The 12,826-nt window shown below is 44.1% G+C and overlaps 1 protein-coding gene and 1 long non-coding RNA gene across 3 annotated transcripts; one reads left to right on the top strand and one right to left on the bottom strand.

Moving 5' to 3' along the window:
• Positions 1–2,979: 2,979 nt before the first annotated feature.
• On the bottom strand, positions 2,980–7,872 carry LOC115382784 (uncharacterized). The gene is made up of 3 exons (XR_003930596.1): positions 7,771–7,872; positions 5,131–5,205; positions 2,980–3,116 (listed from the first exon to the last, which is right to left on the bottom strand). It is a non-coding gene; the product is annotated as an uncharacterized LOC115382784 (long non-coding RNA).
• A 137-nt stretch (positions 7,873–8,009) lies between these two features.
• Positions 8,010–10,452, top strand: LOC115383348 (ribose-phosphate pyrophosphokinase 1-like). Of its 2 annotated transcripts, none has more exons than XM_030085527.1 (2): positions 8,010–8,129; positions 8,302–10,452. In XM_030085527.1, the coding sequence occupies exon 2, from the start codon at positions 8,304–8,306 to the stop codon at positions 9,645–9,647; it is 1,344 nt and encodes a 447-aa protein (XP_029941387.1). In that variant the 5' UTR covers positions 8,010–8,129; positions 8,302–8,303; the 3' UTR covers positions 9,648–10,452. The 2 variants fall into 2 exon arrangements, with proteins under 2 accessions (XP_029941387.1, XP_029941388.1); XM_030085528.1 differs by having other exon boundaries at positions 8,051–8,226.
• The last annotated feature ends 2,374 nt before the right edge of the window (positions 10,453–12,826 follow it).

Raw genomic sequence — 12,826 nt, 5'->3', positions numbered from 1 at the left:
TCTCAGTATTTTCTCTGTACAACTGTAATGAAGTCAGTCAACAACACTTCAGAGTTCACATTCTTCACTTCGCCGTGTGTGTTTTGGGAACAGTGAGACATCAAGAAAATAAAAGGCGAGATGGATGGCTGAGGTCAGAACACAAGGAGAGACAGGCGATAGAAAGAGCAAAAATAAGAACGCATTAGAGGGGAAATACGAGAATGGCAAAGACAAATAGACGTGTAAAAAGAAGGGTGTTGTGGAGTGCAAGGGCCACGCAGAAAGGCAAACTAAATAAAAATCAATGGATGAGAAATGTGAGGAAAGTGTGTGCAGAGAGCAATATTTAGAAATGAGGAGAGCAGGGGACAATGAGAGTGAGCAGCAGAAACGAAAAACAGACTGAAAGGTCGTGCACTGCAAGCTGAAATTGTGCCAGTGAGGCAGGACGGAAAACTAGAGCCAGCTTGAGTACAACAGAGGGGGGAGGGACAAATTAACAGCACATCGAAACTCACTCAAGAATGAAACGCAACTTTTTTCCTGCTTTCCTGTTTGAAAAATCAATAAATATGAATCAAACTTAATGAAATGTCTTAGAGCTCAAGATTAAAAAGAATCAGGAACTTTCAATAAGACTTTCTGTCTTTGAAGTAAGCAAAGAGTAACGACACAACACAACAAGAGGATGTGTGTCTATTATGGCCTTAAAATTCAAGTTCAACCCAAACACCCCGATCTTTTTAAATAAGAAGTCGATCAGATGGGAAGCTGAAACGGGATATCAATAAAGCGAGGCCGCAAACAGCTACCCAGGGGCCCCTTGTAGCCAAACATTTTCTTTAACCGTGTAGCCGAGGGATCAGCTGCCTGCCTGAAGGCTCTAACAAGGTCATAAAATACGCTACACAAGCTCTTCCCAGGAGTAGATGTCTTTTCCAAGAAAAATCTATTCATCCGAAGAAAGTGTGGACTACTTCCAGTGGTGGCAACTGTGTGTTTTGGAGGTAAAAGATCACAGAAGGAAGCACAGACACTCAGAAGCCAGCCTTGAAACTGAGAGACTAATATCAGCGAAAGGTTTTTAACCTTGTTGTTGCCTGGGATGTTCATCTAACGGCCACATTCATGAGGACGGAAAGCTCTCGTCTGGATGGATTTCTACTATAATTTGGTCAGATAGTCGCTGTGCCTAATGAGTTCGGTGGTCTCTGGATTTCTCAAACGCTACCGTGTCGGGTTTTTCAAATGTTTCCACAGCTGTTTGACAAATCACAGCGCTCCCGATTCCGAAGTTTACGTCCAGCCGCCATTTGGTCAAGCGTTTAAATTACACCAGTTCCTCAGATTCTGACCGAGAATCAAACAAACTCATGACATTTCCACCGAGGTCAGCTTCACTTCATGCTACAGGCAGTAATGGTGGAAGTGGGACAAAGCCGCTCAACATCACCGCATTACATTCCCTCCGTAAGCTTATTACCGCATCCATACTGGCAATAACTAAACATCGGAGCTGGAACCGCTCAGCAGCAGAACACACACACACACACGGAAAGGCAAAACAAAGACACTGGATTATCTTAAGTGCAGTTTAAGTATAGTTGTGTAAAGTAATATGAGGTTATGGTGAAGACAGAGTGCGTTCACAGTTTGGAGAAAAAGGAGTATGTACTTAGAAAAGCCAAACAATATACCTCTGTGTAGGTGAATAGCTTAAAAAAAAACGTGTTTTAGCAGTTAAAATAAGATCCTCTAATATTTACCTATGTGAACAGTGTCATATTTCTCTCATTGTGAGGATATAAATCTGTGGACGTACCACGCTCTGGGCATCCCATAAACCGCTTGGGAGTCCACATGGGTTTATTTGAGGGATAAAATGTTCCTTAGAGTTTGGGATCAGGTTCAGGTTAAATACTCAGCTCTCATCATGACCAGTGAAGGACTGAGGGGATTGGGAATAGATTATGTCTAAAGGAAGGGAAGAGTGTGTTTTCTTTTTTTTTTTATTACTGTCTTTCTGGGAGTTGAAAGTCTATTATATGTGGAGACTGATGGCTGCAAATTGTAGGGCCTCAAGATGTTTTCCATGTATTTAGGTGCTCTGATATAGTTTTAGAGCTATACTGCAAACATGTTGGGTTTTGGGTTCGTGTTTAGTACCAAGCTGGAAAGCATTCAGTTTTTTGCCTCCGTTAAAACAGAAAAACTGGTTAGTCTACAGCTGTCATAATTGATTCATTTTCTAGCTTTATTGTGTGGTATAATGTTGCTAAAGTGTCAGATCTTCAGAATTCCAAAAATCAAAAGAAAGAGTGAAAACCTTTTTGTTGTTCACATTGTGCATCTTTTTCAATCATGAAGCTGCCTACTGTATGGAAGTGAGGATATACAAACCTCACATTAATGGGTATCACTAAAAAATGGCATACCGTTCCTCAAAAATATAATAAGAACCATTTGTTGGCCTTATTGGAATTTTTCATTAAAAAAGGAAACACAGCCGTATTTAAAGAGTAACACCTTTTAAAGAAACAAAAGTATCATTTAGTCATGGCAGACCAGAGCCACCCTCAAGTCCTCACAAAGAGCCAGTTCTAACACCGTGCTCTGAAATGTGCGCTGTAGTTTTGTGGTTTTCGATGCACAAGCAGCTGCAGGTTTTATGGGGGAAACGTCACCATGTCTCTACCCTCTCCGGGAGGCAGGATACCTGATGGAGTCTGTCTTATTAGAACATGCCCAAAGCATCCAGACTGTGGCTCGGGTCCAGTTACTGGTTTAACAGCACTCACAAGGTTTTTCTTTTTTTTTTGTGCATTGTCACTGGATTATTCAGACTTCTGGTTTGACATAGCATCCATTACTGTACAGCAGCAACTGCGTGACTCAGATACATCTGCAATAGATTATTATAATGGCAATACTTGCAGAACTGCATAATATTGAAGGCTGTTTAAACAGTGTAAATTAATAAAAGTACACTGTTTTAGTGGAGTGTTTATTGATCACATGTTCATCACTGGGAAGAGACAGAGAGAAATACAGTATATTCTCACCTTCTGACAGTTTGGAGTCAGCAGTCAACCTCAAATGAATGTTTTTGAACCGTTGGAGAAAAAGTGAAGTACCTGGTGGAAAAAGTCATGCATGAGCAGGGAGACCATAAAAACACACACACGCATGGGTCTCCCATTCAGAAACTCAAACTCCGGATTCATCACCACCACGCATGAGGCACAAATCCGAAATATAACCAGAAATCTACCTGTGTTACATATTTCCACTGAAATGAACAAGAAAATAGATCGAAACAGACTTTTTTTTGCATCTGTCTCAACTTCTGTGGTTTGTTACCGTCAACCTCAAAATTAAGCTCCGATTTTTAATAAATGGTACAATCTGGCTTGTTCCTTGTTTTTGATTGACATTTTATTAATCTTTTCACACATCGTAACTTTTCTGGAACGTTTAGTACCTACTGACTGTCACTTTCAGACACATTTAATCTCACTTTTTGGGGCTTTAACGACCACTGTGGTCGTTTGAGTTGGAGGACTTGCTGGTTTGAGCCAACCTCTGACTGATTTACGTGATCACGCCGATGTAGTGTGCCCACGTTAGCGCCCTTATTGCTGTTTTTAGACACAGTGTGAGGTATCCTTCGTCAAGATGACCCAGCATTGGCAAGATAGCAAGACCAGAGAGCTTCTCTTGATCCGTGAAGAAGAAGAGATTCGTCTAATGGGGACTGAGCTCTTGTGTATTGTTCACTTTCACTGTGCTCCATCGTGCTGATGATTTCATCAATGTGGGACACCATCAGCGTGGGAAAACTCAGCCACGTGGCCTGCCTGCAGGCGATTAGACCCCCGTCTGCAGACAGTGGGAAAGGAATTAACTGCCGATTGTTAGCGGGTCGATTGTACAATAAAAAGTTGTTTCACAAGTAACCTTATTGTCTTCCACATTTTTTTATTTTCACAAAATTATATTTGAAAAATAGGGGTCGTCTTATAATCAGAGTTGTCCTATATTTGGGCCAATACGGTAATCCCAACATAATAGAAAAAATAGCATTTTCTAACTACAGTTCAACAATATACAATGATTCAATAACACAATGTCCAGCCACATAAAATGCATTCTACTGTCTGCACACGGGCAACAGTGATCAGCCAGCATCAACTCACAGCAGAACAGCAACCACATAAAACTGGGCAAGCACATGAAATAATAATCATCAACTGGAGAAAGCTACTCAGTTCCCGTCAAATTCATCCCGACTGTTTTTTTTTTTTTATTGACAACTTTATGGCTTTCATCTCTTGTCTTTGACCTCATTTTGCTGGAGTTAATATGCTAAAATTAGCAGCCCTCTGAAAGGCGGCAGTAACTCACCGGAAAATCAATATCTATTGGATTCAAGAGGGTTTGATGCGTCTGATCGACTCCTACACTTCTGTGGTTGATCTCGATCTCAAAACATGGAACTTAAATCTTGTTTCTAAAGTAATTGAAGCTTCCAACATAGCGTCTGCATAGGCGGATTCAGGCCAAGGGGGAGAACCAAGATGGCGGATTGCGGTAAGGTGGCCACTCGCAGCCCTTTTCCGTAGCTACACCAAACTCTGCTGCCACCTGGTGACCAACTTAAAGTACTAATTCTGCAGAAATCAATGGAACAAATCATAATACACATCAAACATACACAATTATTAACTTGGGGTTATCAACCCTGGTTACAGTTGCACCAACTAAAGGCAGTTTTGACATGCTGGTGTTGGTTTTTAGCTATATGTTCCCTGTTAACTTTGTGCCTTTGTTCCACCCTGAAGACCCGCTCAGCCGGCCACCCGACTTGCCGCCCTGCTCCCAGCCGCCACCTGCCATTGCTCCGTTCCCGATGTCAGCTGTGGATTTCTGCCTTGTTTGGATTTACTCCAGTTCCGCTTCCTACCTCCGACCCAGCTCTTCTTTCATCGTGGATTTCCCGGGCCTCTGGGCTTCCTTGATAATCAAAATAAACTCAACTTTTGCTGCTCTTTCTTGCTGTACATCGCATTAAAACCGGACAAGTTCGGGATCAAGTATTGGGTGGCCTACGACTTGGAATCCAAGTACATCTGCAATGTCCTGCCATACCTCAGCAAGGACCCCAGTCGTCCCAATGGAGAGAGACCGTCCGAAAATGTGGTGATGCGGCTCATGGAACCGTTCCTGGACAAGGGCAGAAATGTTACAACAGGCAACCCACGTCTTTTCAAAAATAACACTGGTCACGAAAAAATCGAATACAGCGACCAGACAATTCAAGATGTCCACCAAAAACCTGGAACTAACGGGTTATGAAATATCATTTTCATATGACCATATTCACACAACGACAGTGTTACAAGTGTTTCTCTCTCCTCAGTCTGTACAAGAATCTATATGCAGTATCTCAAGAACTGTAATAGATACAGACATGTGTTGCACACTTGAAGAGATAACCTGACTCGTGTGGATTTTTTTTTTAAAAAAGAGCTTCAGTGAACAGTTCTGTGGAGACACTTAACACACAATGCTGTCATGTCTGTCTGGATGTGTTTTGCACATTATTGGCCTAGACAGGTTTCCATCTTAACACATGAACATAACAATCTCTGTACAAAATGCAATCTGAATACAACTCCCATCTTATTCCGCCATATTTACAGTTCAAGCACAAGCATAACACACACACATGCACCACCCAATCCGCCTGTGGCCTGCACATTAGATCTCCTTGCTAACTGTTAGCATTGTCATTCATTTAAAGGGAAAACATCATACACAAACTCCATCCATACATCTATCTATCCATCCATTTTCAAAACCGCTTCTGCTGACTGCTAGGCCACACAACACATACCGCTTCCAAATTAATTCTATGTCATCATTAATATAGACCCACACCTAACTGACTGGAATATGTGAAAAAAATGAAAAAAAAAAAAATCTACATAAATTTGTTGACGTCACATGACTCCAGATTGATCTACATGTGCACCGTGACTGGAAGTTGTTGGCGAAAGGTAATATTTTGATGTCCAGTCTTAAATGGCGATCGGGGATCCAAGTAAAAGACCAAAAAAGCCATCAGGTGTGTGTGTGTGTGTGTGTGAGAGAGAGAGAGAGAGAGAGAGAGAGAGAGAGAGAGAGAGAGAGAGAGAGAGAGAGAGAGAGAGAGAGAGAGAGAGAGAGAGAGAGAGAGCTTATTAAAGCTTATTAAAACATACTTGAGGTCTCTCTGGACTTGCCATCATCAGCATCAATCATATAGTAGCACAAGAGATATCATATGATGATATAATGGATGAATTTGCATCAGTGTAGGCAAGAAAAGTGAAATTTTAGATTGCACTTCACATATGTTGTCAGTTCTAAACAGGGTGAAAAACCCAAGTTGAAAATAGGTTACAGCAGGATTTTTTTTTTCCTTCAGTCTTTCTCAATTTATATGCTCTATTTTATTTATTGATTTTTTTTTATTTGTTCTTGTTAATTTTGTGTACTTAAGATTATATATAGTTGCCTTCTTTACTTTGTTCAGATATTATTCAAGCATGTGCAATTTATATACTGTATTTTATTTTTTGATTTTTTAACCTCTTTTTTAAGCTCTGTTTTTGTATTTAAGATTATATTTAAAAGGATTTAAGGCAAGATTTGTGAAAAACTACACATGCATTTCCAGTTTATTCAATACTAATGGGCCGTGAAGCATTAAAAACCTAAAACAACAGGCCAATCCACGTATCTGTCTGTTGCCTCATACAGGCTGTGTGCCACATATTTGGCTGCAGTTCAGCATCCGAATTTCCTGCGCAATTGTGGGGATGTGACGTAAATTGACGCTGTATGCACATTGCCGACAGCTCTTGAACAGGAAGAACATGGCCGCCATGGACACGGACTCAAACGACAAACGACAGCCATTAAACGACCTGCATCCACTTAAAGGCACCCGAATAAATATTGGATATGCGTTTGATTCATGGAGGGAACTTCAGCTGTATTTGGGAGTGAAAACGGATGCTGACATGGCCCATGTCATTGGCCCATCTGGTGCAGTGCTGTGAAGACGGACAGTCTGTAAAGTGTTTGTGCGCGCTCCTGCTCCGCCTTGGCTGGTGGCTGCAGTTACCCACAGCGACCGATTGCGGCAGCACTGAGGTAAATTTTGTAAAGTTGCCTTAAGTCCCTTTAATGAAATAATCCAAAAATAGTAGTAGTAGTATTGTTGTGTTGTTTTGGTGGTAAGTTTTTGTTGGGGGGGGAGGCTCTGGGGCCTCTGCACTAACATACATATCAGGTCCCTTTTGCTTCATTTTCACATTGACATAGATGCAGAGTTACAGGTGGGCCCGCCGATGGGGGGGACAACCCGGTCTGTTGTCCCGGCCCCAGGGTTGGGAGGGGGGCCCAGAACCAGGCCCTCATTAAATTAAGGAATTAAGGGGGGGCCCATCTAACATTATCTTGTCCCGGGCCCAGGCAAAACTGTCAGCTGGCCTGTGAAGATATGTCTTTTTGGAAGGCGCTAAGTGTTTCATCCACATGTTTTTTTTTTTTTACTTTGAAATACATCAAAACATACATCAAAAATGTCTTTTTGAAATTACTTTTCATAGTATAACTGTGCTTTGTAATTAGTCTACCTTGGAACAAGTCAGCCGATTGTCAGAACATTAAAAAAGTGACCTACTTTACTGTCAAGTCCCAAAAAAAAACTAATTTTAGACAGAGCAGAGTGAAACTTACCAACATACCAGGAAGACAGAAACCAAAAGTGAGGAAGAGCGTGAATGAAAACAAGAGCAAACAACAGGCAGCATCTACAAACTGTAGCCCACTTGATGCGCATATTGTAAAAAATGTTCACATGAGTCATCTTGATATGTTTATCTATATCAAACAGACTGAGGATTCTTTCACTTTCTGTTCCTCTTTAACAGTCTGGTTTTGCTGTAAGCCTCCACCTCCTCACTGGCTGATATAAAGATCAGCTCATTTTTTTTCTCAATCATTCTCAAACAGACTGTCCTCCGGGTCTCTATCTAACTGTAGAAACAGTCAGTCAGTATTTCTGCTCCAGCTTCCGGTCTGTGGACGAAGCCCAAGTGAGTAATATTCAGTCTCATTTTTAATTTTGTGTAACTGATTTATCTTCAGCCCAAATCGAGCTCCAGATTAGTCGCACAACTCCAGCTCTCTGAGGTATAACACGGGACAACAGTACAGCTGAAGCTAGACAATATGAAAGTGAAACACTGTTATGGTATTTTACTACAGAAATGGAGAACACACAGGAACCAACCAGAAGTACTTCCACCAGTCTTCAGGAACTGCGGGAGGATCAGAATTCCAACCCCAACGTGAGCAACACACAGGAAATGGATCTTGACACGCTCTATCATCGGTTCATCAGCTTGGAAAAAGACAATAAGAAACTGCTCAAAGAAAAAGAAACTTTGAGAAGCCAGATCAGAGCTCTGGAGTCTAAACAAAAGCAGCTGAACTCTGCCCTCCATGAGAAAGATCAACAGCTGAGACACAAAGAGGAGAAGATTCAGGACTTGGAAAAAAGGGTCCAGTCACAAAATGACGAGAGTGAATTACACCGTGGCCTCTCAATGCTGGCGCGGCCCGCTCGGCTGAACAAAGCCCTGGACTGCAGCAAAATGCCTAACATAAAAATATTTAGCGGGGGCTCGCATCCGGACTTGTCTCAGAAGATAGCAGATCGCCTTGGTCTGGAGCTGGGGAAGGTTGTGACAAAAAAATTCAGCAACCAAGAGACATGTGTGGAGATAGGAGAGAGTGTCCGTGGAAAAGATGTCTACATCGTGCAGAGTGGCTGTGGGGAGATCAATGACAATTTGATGGAGCTGCTGCTCATGATCAGTGCTTGCAAGATTGCGTTAGCCTCCAGGGTCTCTGCTGTCATCCCCTGCTTTCCCTATGCCCGGCAAGACAAGAAGGACAAGAGCCGAACTCCCATCTCTGCCAAATTGGTGGCCAACATGTTGTCTGTGTCCGGCGCCGACCATATCATCACTATGGACTTGCACGCATCACAGATAAAGGGATTCTTTGATATTCCGGTTGATGACCTGTATGCAGAGCCAGCTGTGCTGAAATGGATCAAAGAAAACATCCCTGAATGGAAAAACTGCATCATCATCTCCCCAGATGCAGGAGGAGCCAAGAGGGTTGCCTCGATAGCAGACAGACTGAATGTGGACTTCACCCTGATCCACAAGGAGAGAAAAAAGGCTAATGAGGTGGACCGCATGGTTCTCATTAGAGATGTGACGGATCGGGTCGCCATTCTTGTGGACGACATGGCCGACACGTGCGGCACAATCTGCCATGCTGCTGACAAATTAATATCGGCTGGTGCCACCAAGGTGTATGCCGTCTTGACCCATGGCATATTCTCTGGTCCGGCCATTCAGTACATCAACAGTGCCTGTTTTGAGGCTGTGGTGGTCACCAATACAATTCCTCAGGAGGATAAAATGAAGCATTGTCCCAAAATTCAAGTGATCGACATCTCCACAATCCTTGCAGAGGCTATTCGTGGAACTCACAATGGTGAGTCTGTGTCATACCTGTTAAGCCATGTTCCCTTGTAACGAATGGTATCGACCATTGAGTTTGAGGAATCTGCTGAAGTGTTGGCTGGCTTGACCGCAGTTCCAGAAGCAGCAGAACGAAAACACTCCCCAGATGGCGAATTTGGCGAATGTGCTCCAGCCTGGGTGGTAACCGTTTGCCTCCCAGGACAATCGGAAGTATTTTCCAGCTTGGACACGACAGAATCTGGTGGACCTTCTGTGAGGACAGACTCAGGTTGTGCTTTGGTGACTGTGGATCCAGGATACTGGCTCTTGTTTTGTTTCCCCACAGGGCTACCACCAAGCAGACAAAGTGCCCGCCAGTTTGCCGCTACTAACCACCAAGCTAATGCACCGGCTAGCGGCAGCCACCAGCATACGGAAGCTAATAGCTAGTGGCAATTAAGAACACTTACCCAGCATGTCGGTGAGCTGTGGAGGACAATCAATAACTGACACGAAGCAGTCAACCGATATCATCACAAACCGAGAACATGAAATGTGTTCGTAAGGAGCAACGTCTGAATGTCACATAATGCCACCTGAAGGAAAGCCAGACACAAAGCCAGACGAAGATAGCGTCAAACTGTCACAGGCGAACAAACTGCTACAACAACAGAAAGAGATGTTCACGCCACTGTTACAGCAACAGCAAGACAACTTCAAAGGCTTTATTGAACTGATTGTAATGAATTAATGAATGTTAGGAGTGATACATCTTGATGACTATCAATGTTTGGTAATGACAAGGGGTTCTATTCTATTCTATTCTGTGTGTGGATGTGCATGATCTGTTCAGTAAAATGGCAAGTGAAGTCCCGGAGTCGGTGTGTTTCATTTTATGTCAGCCAGCAAAGTCTACCGACATTACATAGTGTCAGAAGAGCAGAGCATCTGGACTCCGTGTGAAAATGCCAAAGTTCAACCCTCCGAATGAATTTAAGTTTGACTGCCCTCCAGAACGGCTGGAGTGGAAACAGAGATTTTCGTGCTTCAGGTTGGCGACTAAGCTAAACAAGGATGATGGGTAAATTCAAGTGGGTTCATTGATTTATGTGATGGAAAGTGAAGCTGAAAATATATTCAGTTCTTTTGAGTCACGACGGAAGATGAGAAGAAGGATTATGAAGTCACAATGAAAAAGTTTGATGAATATTTTGTGCCTCGCTGCAACATAATTCATGAGCGGGCATGCTTCTACCAGAGGAGCCAGCAGACAGGTGAATGAGGGGAGATGTATATCAGGACACTGTATGAACTGGCAGAACATTGTGACTTTGGTTATAAGAGGGATGAGCACATCAGAGACCGCCTGGTGGTGGGTATAAAAGATAAGGAGCTCTCCCGTCGGTTGCAGCTCATGGTGGACTTAATGCTGGCGCAGGTTGTGGAGCAGCTGTGCAAGGCAGAGGAGATAATGCGGCAAGTTGGTCTCCAGTTGCACCAGAATGAGCCACCGTTTGGCTAACGTGAATACAGTTCAGTGCCTGGTCAGCCGATTCAAGAAGAGGTGCGGCAAAGCAACAGTAACCAAGTGGCCCACAAAATGGAGGAATGTGGCAGATGCAGCAAGCCAAGACACTCTGAGTAGAGGAGATGCACTGCACTGAAAAGTAAGTGCAACAAGTGTCAGAAAAATTGACATTGGGAGAGGGTGTGTCATTCCAAGGCTGTTTATAGAAGTCACAGAGGATACATTCCACTTCCTGGGTGAGGTTGAGTTCATACATGTAATGATGGTTCTGGTCACATCTTCAGTGATGTTCCTGGATTCATCGAGCGTTTTGGGTCTTTCAACATCATACGCCCTCCTCTAGGTGACCCAGCTGGGGGTGATCAGGCCCCAGCTTGTGACCACATGGCTACCTTACTACTCTGCTCCCCATGGTTCCCCTCTTCTTAACCACAGCTATCTTGAGGCTTTTTCTGCTGCCTCTGTGGTTTTGCGGAGGGCAACTTCTTTCCACCTTCCGACAATGCCTAGAATGCTGAAGGCTTTGGGCAGAGATCTGGCAGTAAAGCCCCTGCATCCCACCTCAATAGGGAGGCATCTTGCTCTCCATCCTGCCTGCTGGCAGCTGCTTACCAGACCCTCCTATTTGGCAAGCTTTCTTTCAAAGGCCTCATCCAGACGACTTTCCCAAGGGACAGTCAGCTCCAGCATAATGACCTGTTTTGTAGACTCGGAGAAGAGGATGATGTCCGGCCTCAGGCTGATGCTCACAGTATGACTTGGGAACTTCAGTTGTTTCTGCAGGTCCACCAACATCTGCCACTCATTTGCAGTGGTCAGAACACCTGCTGAAGTTCTTGCCTTGAGCGCCTTCTTCTTCTTCTTTACAAAGGTCATGATCTTTTTGACAGACTGGGAGCATCAAGCTCTCTCTACTCCATCCCCAATGGCCTCTGCAATGCTTTTGAGGACCTGGTCATGTCTCCACCTGTAGCGCCCCTCCCCCAGTGCTTTCGCACAACTGCTCAGAATGTGCTCTAGTGATCCGCGCTTGGAGCACAATGCGCATGATGGACTTTCTGACAAGCCCCAAGTGTGTAAATTTGCGGGGCTTGGGAGCACATCGTACACAGCCTGGATAAGGAACTTGATCCTCTGGGGTTCAGCTCTCCACAGCTCCACCCAGGTCACTCACCTCTGGTTTACATTCCCATCTTAACCACGCACCTTGCTTGCTCATCCCCTCTGCTCGACAGGACCTCTCCTCCTCCAGACCTGCTCTTACTTCCTGCTTCCTGTGGACTTGCTGCCGCTCCGGTTCCCTTTTGGTGCCACATTCCTCGTCGGGAGGAAGCCCAAGCCAGCCCTTCCTCTTGTCACTACTCCCACCAGCCTGTTGAAATGCAATCTGGACTCCTCTTGTTGGACCGACTTCTCTGCACTCCACTTTCTTCCGGTCTTCACCTCCACACCAGCATTCGAAACCTTTGGGTCCCTAGAGGCTCTATACTGCAGCACAGCTCTGGTCTTAGTCATTTTGAATTCCTCCTCGAGAGACTTCAGTGGCAGCTGTAGTTTGTTGCTGTGGCCATAGATTGCAACGCTACTGAGGCTCTTGTGGAGTCCCAGGCATCTTCTGAGATGGCTGCTCACTTTCCGCTCTAAAGTCTCCACTGTTGACAGAGGCACTTCATGGACTTCAGAGGCAAGAGAATTCTAGGGAGAATGCCATGTTGGTACAGCC

This window comes from Salarias fasciatus (assembly GCF_902148845.1).
Source record: "Salarias fasciatus chromosome 7 unlocalized genomic scaffold, fSalaFa1.1 super_scaffold_4, whole genome shotgun sequence".
In the NCBI taxonomy this organism is placed as follows: Eukaryota; Metazoa; Chordata; class Actinopteri; order Blenniiformes; family Blenniidae; genus Salarias; species Salarias fasciatus.
Note: the sequence above shows the minus strand (reverse complement) of the source record. Positions and strands in the feature narration are given on the sequence as shown.

What these genes read in the sequence shown, in the direction of transcription:
- LOC115383348 (XM_030085527.1), top strand. Translation starts at nt 8,304, where the DNA reads ATGGAGAACACACAGGAACCAACCAGAAGTACTTCCACCAGTCTTCAG.